Raw genomic sequence first — 12,226 nt, forward strand, 5'->3', positions numbered from 1 at the left:
CAAACCAAAACTCTCAAACATTCATGCAATGTCACTGCAAATGACCTGAGTCCAAGGCAAGCCCATTTCCACAATGGAGAGTCCTCCCTCTAAGCAACATTGTGTAGGCTGACAAGGAAATTGCCATGTGTCATACCTACTTAGCTATGGCTCTGAGCACCCTGGAATTCACAAGGGTTACACCAAATATGTTGCTCATCTATGGTGATAACTGTATCCTGATAAAAGTAAGAGGATAACCAAGTGTACAGTATCTCACTGCCTTTACATGTCCATGCATGACATTAGAAAGATAGCTTCTCTTATATACCCACAATAAAAATAATAAGATTTTACACTCAGAGAGAAAGAGAAGCATTTCTCTTTCTCTCTGAGTGTACTTACTGATTTTAATATGGTATCCTGAAGTCAGAGCAAATATTTATACACTCCAAGAAAACAGAGAGAAAATTGACAAAAAAACTGATCAAGGTATTACTGGGAATACATAGCCGTGAATGTATTTCCATTCAAAGACACCTTCTAGGATATATTTGTACATGTTTTCCCATACATAAAATGTAAATATGCATGTAAATGCAGAATAATGATTTAGTGGTTGCCAATGTTTTGTTACTACATTTTAGTAATACCATTTATGAAAATAAAATGAACTATTGTTTCTTAAAAATCTCCTGACAATTGTTTAAACTCATTTGTATATCAATAACAGTTGGCAAAACAAATACCCAGGAGTCATTAAACACTATGAAGATGACATCAAGATATGTTTCTGCTCAATGTAATAAAATCCTACTCAAGAATTCGACATCATCATTTGTAATGTTAATAAAATAATTCATAGTTATTTTCTGTGCTATTTCAATGTATACAATACATAATTGTCCATTATATTCACTGTGCTGTGTCAGAAAATATCAGTCCTTATTCCTCCTGTTCAATGGCACAGTGCCCATTGACAGGACTCAGTTGCTCACCTCTGCTCTCCCCAGTGCCTAGTAAGCACTATTCATTCTCAATTTCTATGAGATTAACTACTTCAGATTTTACTTATAGGTAAGATCATATGGCACACTGTATCTTAGACATAGGTGCAAATATGTCATTTGAAGAAGCTGAAGAAAATTTTAAGCACGTGGCAATGAAGTTAAGTAACAGATTTTACATGTGATTGGTCAATTTCTTTTTTATATTAGGAATAATAATAAACATACAATGAGAAAACAAATAAAACTAAACAAAATATACTAAATGGATATGGATAAATTATCATTGCTGTTAGGAAATTATGGTAGACTCTATATGGAATTCAAGGCTTTACCCTAGGAAAAAGTACACCATTTTATAATTATTATTAGCTCTAACACAATTAAGAAAATTCATACTGGTTTTACCAACTGATTTAAATGAATCATTACACATTATATGTAAGTTAATGATCATATTTCAAAAATAAGAAGATTGATGAGGGGCTGGGGTTATGGCTCAGTGGTAGAGCTCTCACCAAGCTCATGTGAGGCACTGGATTCAATCCTCAGCACCAAATTTAAAAAAATGAAATAAAGGCATTGTGTCTAACTACAACTAATATATATATATATATATATATATATATATATATATATATATATATATATATATATATATATACATATAAAATTAAAAAAGAAGATTGATGATAAAAAGTTCATTCAGCTTGTTCAATTTTAACATATCTATGTAAATGGAAAGGTTATATTTTTCTACTATTCTTTTTCTATGTGAGGCAGTGTTTTGCTCAATAATGTATACCATCTTCTTTTTGAAACCCTTCTTTGGCTATGGTGACACCACATTCTAACCTACTAGAATTTGGAGGCCTTTAGTGTCTTCACTTGTCATCTTTCTTCTTTTCAATATAAGCATCTCCCTAAAATTCTACCCTTGAGATCTTATTGACCCATCCATTGTTCATCTTAACAATGCAAGTATTATTGAATATCCGCTTTGTTGCTAGTTTCCCAAACCAAATTCCTAGTTCTATTTTGAGTTCCAAAACTAATGTTTTTAATGACTTGTAAAATATCTCCATCTGATTGATTTAACTTGGGTCCTGGCACACCTACAACATTTCCTATGGCTGAGTGACAATGCTGCACATCTGTGCTCAAATCCCACCTTCTATGAAAGCCTACCTGGAAGCCTAATTATGTTATACTGCAACCTTTCTCTCTACCATTGCCAACTCTTCTGGCAATTTCACTCTTTTTATCATAGCATTAAATACCTAAAACTGACTTTGGAATTTATTTGTCAATATTAAATTTCTACTGTCCCCATCCCTTCCCTCTACTATGGCTATGTTTTTACTTCTCGTATTTCAAGAATCATGCCTGAAGCATATCAGGTGCTCAATACATATTAGTTGAATAGGTTGATATACATATTCTGAGAGTTGATGCCTGTAGCAAGATAGAAGTTTTCAAGCCAATTTTTTGAGCAGAAAACACATATATTCACAATATTCATGGGGTAGACAGCCTCACTCTAACTATCTTCCAGATGTATCTGGTGCTCTTATGGATATCTGACCAGATTTGGTTTCCTGCTTAACATGAATCAATAGTACTTTCAGGGGACATTAGGACCTTATAACTGCTGGCCCCTAATCACCTTTCAAAGTATCAAGTTCCATTTCATGTCATTTGTTTACTATGCTCTTTGGCTTTCCTCAATTCCATTTTCTACCATTTTGACCTATTTACTTTGCATTCCAACATTTCTCTCCACCCTACTCCTTGTCATGGATTAGCACTTACTCTTACTCAACTCCCTGAAAAACCTTCCTCCCCTCTATATTTGAGTGACACCTATGTGCTTTGCACTTCACTCTATTCTTCTCCATAGTGCCATTTACACATGTGTTTGTGTGTGCACACAGATATATGCAGGGTTTTATTTTGTTTTTATAGTCCACTACTTTAGACCAAAAGCTACATGAATCCAAGCATCTCCATTTCTAATAAATAATAGTGCTTGATATATAGTAAACATTCATCTTTTTAATAAAAGTAGGATAAACAAATTAAGGCAATAAGATTTTTGATTCAATTCATTTATGTACTCTTTATCCTTCTTGGATCCACTTCCCATCTCTTTCTCTATCCTTATCTGTATTTGATAAATTCCAGTAGGCTATCTCTGCTTTTTCTCATATATATTATCCCCTTTCTATCTGCTTGTAACTTTCCAAGTCATGTTATTTTTTTTTCCTTGTCAAGGGAATTCAATGACAATTACCTGCTCTCTTGGTCTGTGTTCTATTCAATACCTTTCACAAATGCTGCCAAAGAAATAAGACTGAAGACCTGCCTTATTCAAATCATTAATTGAATAAAAAACTGTACAATAATTCATTATTGGCTAAAAAAACTTGTGTAATTGTGTTGGAATTTAAGACTATGTTTACAGCTCATGTTATATTACAGAACCTGTCAACTTCTAGATGCACCATGACTCATCAACAAAACATATTATGCATACAACACTGGAGCCCTGATATTACAGAACTATCTCATTTAGTTTATACAGGATTATTTTCAGGTATTCATTATTACTTCTTGGTTTGCTAATGATGATAGTACCTATATTTTAAGATAATAATTTCATTATGAGATCTCATAGCTAATAAGTAAATCTCTTTGGATCCAAAGCCAATTGTATGTAACTCCTTTAATAATAAAGAACATGTTTCCTTTATTCAAATGCCCCCACTATGAATTAGAGTCTCTGTACTCTAAGGATATATTTAGACATAAAATAATCTTACATTTTGCAAATTCAACACATATCTGGGTATGCCTCATTCTTTTTCATTCTCAATTAATTTCCTGAAAATAGTGGTGCCATCAGTTTCATCATTACGTTGCTTGAAATGTTGAGCAGCGTTCCAACTCATGGAAGAATGTTTCATGCATGCATCTTTCCTGAGATCCACTGTGGGAGCTCATGTGTTGCCTGCCCAGATCTTCTTTCAAAGACATCCTCCACTTGTTGATCCAACAGCAGAGACTCACAATTGATACTCCCCCCAGAAAATTATGCTCAACTGATTAGAGCAGACTTGCTTAGTAAATTAAAGCCCAAAGCCAATCCATAACAGATGGCATGTGAAAATCTACCACCCTTTCCTGACATGGGGTTTATGCCCCAGATCACATCCCTAGAGTCCCAAACCAAGAGTGGACTTTACTTGGAACCCAGTTTTACTGGGCTCTTTCCCTTTCTCTCTCTTTCTTTTCCTGGTTTCTTCTGAAAAATACATAAATTCTTCATACATAAATTCTTTGCAGGCTCCCTCCAAGGAACATACCTATAGGAAATTCCACAAACTGCTATCAGAGTCATTCTTTGAAATGAAAACCTGTTACTTATACTGGGATTATGTAAAATTTTAGCATGAGGAATTTTTTATAGGTTGCTTTCACTAATTTTGCCACTTTCCTGTAACTTCAAATTTGACTTTTTTTTTCAAATGCTAACAAAAAGTGCCTTGTGCTTAAAAAATTAAAATTGTATGTATGCAGATCACACCCCTTAACTCCTCAGCACTCAAGGGGCTCTCCATAAAGGTGGCATAGAACCTAGTCTTCAACAGCATATTGAAGTTACCACCTTCCCTCCTTCGTGACCACCACTCTCCTGAATGGTTGCCATGGCTCTAAGTATACTAACCCTGCTGTTTTTGACATATTTGAAGCTCAGTATCTTACTGTTCTTTCTGTATGGAAAGCTCTTTTTTCACAATCACACCTCTAACTACCTCTTTGTTATTTAGGTCATTCCTTAAATATAACCTTTCTAGAGATAACTTCTCTGATAATTGTAACTAAACTATCATCCCTCATTATTTTCCCTTCCTTACTATGATTTTTTTTCTCTACAGAGCACTTATGATTTAAACTGACATTATATAATGTATCCTCTACAGGAAGATAAGTTTTGTGAGATTGGGACTTGCTTCACATTTGTAGATGTTTGTTTTTTTCAGTATTTGGAACCATTTCTGGCACACATTTTACAAATATTTGTAAATATTGATTAAATGAAGACACACTTATATGAATATGTTAGATCTCAAATACTTCTCTCTCCCCTAAAGAGTTAGAAACAAACTAATTGAATAACAGGGCATAAGTCAAGTTAAAATTTAGCAAGAATGTAAGTTGCCAAATGCAAGTAAATCTTAAACTACAAAGTGTAATGATTTGATAACAAAGCACACAGACAGATAATTCTTTTGTTCTTTTAGTGGGAGTGTAGTAGGTAGGGTGGGTGGCAGAGAATCCTTGAGGAGCCTGAAGCCTGGAAATGTTTTATTATTATAGAAGTACTAAAGTTAAAACTTATGAGACAGAAAAGATTCAGCTAACGAGAGATATTCTAGATGGGTATTCCAGATTGGGAAGCTGGGAAGGAAGTAGCATGGGAGAAAGAACATGCAGGAGGAATGAAGACCTGAGATCCTGAACAGTTCCAAGTGTTCCAAAAATTTGGAATCATAGCTTAAATGCCATCTCTGGGATGGATTTCTAGGTCAGATTGACAAGAGCCCTAAATAAAAAGGCAAGGAATCATAAAACCTGTCTTTCACAGAAATTATTTATATCATTCTACTTTGTCCATTTCTTCTCTCATCCTCTAGTAATATTATCATCTACCCCCAGAACATTAACACAGATCTGTAAAAATACCCAAATACATTGCCATAACCTGTCAAATTTTTATGCATGTGAAATTCTACTAATACCTTTACAACTCAGGCGATTTTCAAATAACACTCCCGTAATAATAATGACAGTATGATAATGACCTGACTTTCAAGTCAAGAAAATAGAATAAGAAATGTTAATAATGTCCACTAAATCATACTGTGTATGTATGTGTGTGTGTGTGTGTGTGTGTATTTTTTTTCACTGTAAAAATGATTATATTGCCAACAAAACTAGAAAGAATTGTTAACACTAATATATTTAGCATTCTGCTTAACATTTCAACATATGTCAGAAACATTAAATACCTGTGGGCCTCTGTAAGTTCTTTTGTACTAAAATCCTTCTCAGAGTACCATCCATGGCTGCTTCTTCTATGTGGGAGTGGTCCCCAATGACAGTCCAGTACATCATCCTGAAGAGAGCAGGTCACATAAGTTAGTTTAGTGAGGCTGCTGTTATAACCCATCTCTGCTCCAAAAGCACTGCCTCCTCAGACCACATGTGTGGTTACCTCCAGATTTCCTTAATAAGCATATTTCTGAACCAACCTGTAATCTACAAAATGGAAACCTCCAATAGAAAAGCATAAATCAACAATTTAAATAAAGTCCTACCTAAACTCACTACATTTAAAAAAACATTCTTAATAGTAAACATGATAGCACATTATTTAATATCCAAAGTTCAATTTTGAAAATTCCATTAAAACCACAGAACAAAACAATTTCCATCACTGTAATTATGCCTCTAGTTGTGACCAAATATTCATTTTATTATGAATGATGTACCAATATGCAACTTTTAGTTTAATAGTGATGTCACTATTTCATCAAACAGAAATCATTCTCTTGCTTAGAAGACATCACACTGTGCAATTCTGATAGTTGAAATTGTCTCTTTTTACTTAGCATCTAGTAATTTTGTGGATGATTTGGAGTATCATTTGACGTTTTCCTGTTCTTTTTTTTCCATTATTTGTAGGTTTCCTTCTTCAAGTAATAAAAAGAAAATGTTTGTATCAAGTAATTTGTATATATATATATATATATGTATATATATATATTTCATCATTTATTATCAAAAATAGCCAACAGCATTAATATAATACTCTACATTTAATGTGTTTAATATTTAGAAAGTTCACTTGGAGAATAACAGTAGTAGTATATGTGATCATAACACAATTATCATTATTTTATAAGTCACATATACAAGTGAAGATATTCACAGAAACATACAAATACTATTGTGTATACAATGTATGAGATTGCAACATTTCAGGAAAAATATATCACCATTTGGTGTAAAAAAGTTATGTTTTTGTATGGAAAGAGAAGTTTGGGAATTTTCAGAAGTCTTGTGAATCTGTTACATGTTGAATACTTATTAACAGAAACAGAGCACAATCTCTGAAACTGGATTACTCATGTCAATAATATAACTACCAAACCATTAACTTACCCTCTTTTAGGATTTACAGCAATAGCATATGGTTCTCCAGCCATATTTGTTAGGAGCCTGGTGCAGTTGGGGCCATTCAGCTGCCCTACGTTGACAGAGTACCTCAGACTGGTCCAGTGAGTAGTGTAATAACTGAACCAGTGCATTCTGGAGTGATCAGTCCAGTAAATATTCCCAGCAACCCAGTCAACTGCAATGTCCCTGGGTCTTTTAAATTCAGGACACTAAAAGAAAAACAGAACAGAACACTTTTTTAAAACTTGTATAGTTTTCTGTATCTATACATTTATATTATGGGGGAATTATATGGATTTAGGTGTCAACTGTCACATAGGCTTCAAAAATAATTACATTCTTAATCATTATAGGTGTACATCTGCACAAATCACTGGAGTTCTCATGTTTATATGTGTTTAGCCACTTCCCTGCAAGAATATTTACAGAACTACAAGAGCTTCACTTGTGATCTGTCCCAGTCAATATATATCTGCCAGCAACCATAATTCTAATATCAAACACCATTGATTATTTTAAATACATCAACATAGTAGAATTATATTCTATTCCTGACATCCTGTTTTCAACATGTCTGTAAAATTCATCCATATTGTAAAAGTGTCAGTTTTTTCGCATTTTATTGCTTGGCAGAATTTCATTTTGTGGAAAAATGTTTTTACCATTTGATTCATAATGTCCACTTGCCTTGTTTAAAGTTTTGAGCCATCACAACTAAAGTAGCTAATGTTTTGGGGTGAACACATTTATTTTGAATATTTGCCAAGGAATAGAGGTGTTGAGTCTTAAGACAGATACTACTAGAAAAACTTAAAAAAAAATTGCAACTATGCACCCTCTTTTCAGCAATGTAAAAAACTACCAATTGCTTTGCATCCTTGTTATGCACAATTTGATTTAAAAGTTCAAAAAAAAATCAATGAATAAAGGTTCAGTTTGAGAGCTACTATTTTTCAACATATTTTGAGGAAAGTCGCAATATCTCTCTGATAGCTTGGCTTTTCTGCTCAATATTCTGCTTTAGTGAATTAGTGTGAGACAAAGGTAAAGAGTTCATTAGGAACAGATAGCAAGGAAAAGAACGTATGTTCTGTGCCCTTCAATTAACTTGATCACTTTCAGCAGGAACCAGTGTAGTAATTAATTTGACATGGTCAGGTTTATTGTGCATAACCAAAACTGAGAAGAGAATCCCAGGGGTATTATATCAAGACTAGAAACAATTATTTGAAGGTGATTACTTCTTAGACATGTAGTCAATGTGGAAGAGCATCAAGAGGACCTAGAAACTAGTGGAAATATGTTTTAACACAAGGTAGTTTCTTGCCTGGGTTGGTAATGAACAGAATTTATTTAGCATTCCATTTAGATTAAAAGAAAAGAAAGTTAATAACTCAAAAAGAACCTGAAATGTGGGGAAAAAAAAGAAAAGAATTACAAGTCACTGTCGGTTACATGTTACTGTATCACAAAGGAAAATATTACTTAAACATGAAGCAAAAAAAAAAAGATCTAATGATTTTCATTATCAATTCTTTGTCCTATTTCACTTGAGACCTGAAATTATGAAATTTTATAGCACTCAGCTTCTCAATACTGAGAAGAAACAGTATACTTATACCCAGTATATATCTCAAACTTAGCTGAATGAAATGTAGGGCCCTCTGCAATACAGAGTGCTCTAGAAATGTCATATGAATAATATTCATAGATGATTAGAATACAAGGAATTGTCACAGCCAAACCAAACAATCATATTCAAATGTTCCAGTTTCATTTAAATTAACTGCATTTTTGCAGTTTGGCATCATTTAAAGGTAAATATATCACCAAATATTATGTTCATATCAGTGTAAATAGTAATTTTTAAAACAGGAAATGTAATGGTAAAATAACCATTATAAGCTGTTTAGAATCTGTTGTTGTATATTTGTCATTTTTTAACATCAGTAGAACAAACCTTTAGCATTCAAAAATTATGATGCCAGTTGTCTGGCTTGAGCAGAGAAAAATCCCTATTCGTGTTTTCTCAGACATAAACATTTACACCTGATTCTCTACTAATGATATTCTTATCAAAATAGAATATTTCTTACAATATCCTCATTTTTTGAATTTAAGATTTTCATTTTAGTCTCTATATACTCAATATGAGGTGATTATCTTTCTATTCTATGTATACATCTACACCTGGACCACTGATAATTAAGATACAAATTTCTCTGTTTATAGAGAATTCAGAAGTTTGATTTAGTGGTACCTTTTATCAGGTAAACAGATGGGCGAAAATTCTAATATTGGTAAAACTTTTAAAGTTAAATAAATTTTCAGGTCTCTTTTCTAATCTAAAGAGCATAAATTAAGGAAAAGGGAAGACTGTTTCATGATAAACAGAAGAGATATGGATAACTCATAGTCATTTGAATCTATGCTTTTATTGTTTGGTGTCTGGATCAAGGAATATCTATTGTCATTCCAATAACTAAAGTATCTAGTATATAGGGGAAATGGTAGTTATATCCAGTTCATTTAACCCAAAGTCATAATATCATCAGTGACAAGACGATTCTCAGGGAATAGGGGCAACAAGGAGAAGATGTTAGCAGGTGTTTCTCCTCAATAACCCACTTCTTATTTACGTGTTCATTGATCCTCAACCCTGAAACAACATCACAGAACAGGAGAAAGAGAGGGAGGGGATGGTTGAAAGGAGGAATGAAGTAAGGGAGGAAGGGTAAAAAGAAAAAGAAAAGAAGGAGGAGGACGAGGAGGAAGAGAATGACTACCATAAGGAGGGGGTAACATATGATCCTAATCTGAAGGAATCTGTGACCAAATAAGGAAATCACCCCTCCCGTAGTGAGGTGCATAGGACTGAAATAATTACTATTTATTTTCCACAGCCTGACTAGAATTATTAATGGCAGTAGCCTTATAAAAGGGACTCAATTAAAAAGATGTTGTATGGGGAGTAAAAGGCAGAAGTTCCTCTTGGATCTTGATGTCGTGAATAGACTGTGAAGGGGGATTCAATCAATTAGGGAAGTCCAAAATGTGGGACACAGAGAGAGAGAACTGGAGAGAAGTGAAGGACTGACAATTACTAAATTTAGAATCAGAAGAATTTAATTTCTGACACAGTCCTAGTTTATCTATAAATTATATTGCATATCAAATAAAGACTTTGGACTAGATAATCTGTGAAAGTAAGTCTTTAGCTATCAAACAGTAAAAAATGACAAGTTAAAATATTATTCATTCTAGTAAGTCTGCACTTTATGTAATCTTAACAGAAAAGCTTGAGACACTTGATACCCAAAAGACCAAACATAAAACAAACACACTAGATAGGAAAGAAAAAGAAAAACGTAAGACTTCTTTTTGTTTCTTTGGCTAGCTCATTAAGCCAATGAACTATACATACTAGTGAAATGTGATATAGAAGCATGTGGTCGACCTACAACAAAGGGCATTCATTGTTCTTTTTGTTGCACAAAGGAGAAGACATATTTGATTGCTTTCTTCATATAGTTTCTTTCCTAATAAGCTCTCTAAGTACATAAGCAAAATTTGGGAGCCTGAGGCAGTCTATGTTATGAAGAAAAATCAGTCAAATGAATAAATCTTTAAAAACTTACAGAAAATCTGACATCTTGATTTTAACAAAATTAGAGGTTACTACGTTAAATTACAAATCCTTTACAATTGCAGCTTGTGAGGCATCTGCCACAATTCCAGCTTCAGAAAAATAAAGATATATGTCACTGGGACATTTGTTTTAAAACAGAAAATAAGGAGGACCTATGAAAGTCAGTTCAAGCATGTGAACCATGAAAATATTGTCTTCTTTTTAACAAAATTCTCACAGAGATATATTTTAAGAAAATTTAGCACAGAATGAAATGATGTCCCACATTTTAGTTGTGACTTTTTTATAGTGGGGTACATCTAAGAGAAATATTGACCCATTTTACTAAAGTTAATTATTTCCTCATATACTGCTATGAGAAATCTGATGAAAAACCACTCTCAAGAAATTGCATGTGTGTATAGGTGTTGTGTCATACTAAATCGAAAGGTTATTTGCATTTTGGTCCACTTCAAGTTTAATTCTTATAAACCTGAGGATGGAAGCAAAATAATGATTACACAAGTTCTAAGAACTGTAAAATTTCACTGACTTTATAATATTATAAAAAATCCAAATATTTAATATTTTAACCAAGCAATTCATATAACATTGAGGAAACAAAAAAGGAACCAAGAAAAAGTCACATTTGTAGCTAGAATGTGTAAGAGATAAAAAAAAAAAATGACCAGAGAAATGAAATCCCTGATTTCTTTTGTAACTTCTTCTAAAGAACACATGATTTTATTCTGAGTAATTGTAAGGTTGCAGTGCTCCAGTTTAGGACCATGTCAATCTGGGACAAAGTCCTATTATGGAAAAAAGAATTCATAAATATAAATATATGTAATTCCCAGACAATTCTTGAAAATGACCATATTTATATTCAAATTACAGACACAATATTTTATGCAATCTTTTCACTCACTTTTTTGGGTTTGTTTTGCTTTCTTTTTTTTAGTATGCTCAATGTGACTTAAATTTATTTCTTCTGACTCACCCTAGCACTCTATTAAAAGCAAAACTGATTCTCTAAATCTTCATTCACACTAGGAGATAAAAATAGAAAAAGGATATTATGGAAGATTGGGAAAGCATTCTAAATTTGAAATCAGAGAAACATGGCTTATGACCCAGTGCTAGATTATCTGTAAATTATATTGCTTATAAACTGAAGACTTTGGATTAGGTAATCTGTGAAGGCTTTAGTTTTCCAAGATTAAACAATTTAATAGTTTAAAATAATATCCATTCCAGTAAGTGTACATTTTTATAGTCTCAAGTACTTATTTATTTATTTATTTATTTTTGATTCTTTCTTTTATTATTAGTTGTTCAAAACATTACAAAGCTCTTGACATATCATATT

General features: G+C 32.8%; 1 protein-coding gene across 4 annotated transcripts in view; it reads right to left on the reverse strand.

The window, feature by feature from the left end:
• Positions 1 to 12,226, reverse strand: part of Lrp1b (LDL receptor related protein 1B) — a 1,779,935-nt gene that overhangs the window by 87,273 nt on the left and 1,680,436 nt on the right. For all 4 annotated transcript variants that reach the window (XM_078017329.1, XM_078017328.1, XM_078017330.1 and 1 more), the window contains exons 78-79: positions 7,215 to 7,438; positions 6,059 to 6,165 (exon numbers count right to left, since the gene is read on the reverse strand). In XM_078017329.1, the coding sequence (XP_077873455.1) occupies positions 6,059 to 6,165; positions 7,215 to 7,438 (331 nt within the window). The remainder of the gene's footprint in view (positions 1 to 6,058; positions 6,166 to 7,214; positions 7,439 to 12,226) is intronic.

This window comes from Ictidomys tridecemlineatus, chromosome 7 (assembly GCF_052094955.1).
Source record: "Ictidomys tridecemlineatus isolate mIctTri1 chromosome 7, mIctTri1.hap1, whole genome shotgun sequence".
In the NCBI taxonomy this organism is placed as follows: Eukaryota; Metazoa; Chordata; class Mammalia; order Rodentia; family Sciuridae; genus Ictidomys; species Ictidomys tridecemlineatus.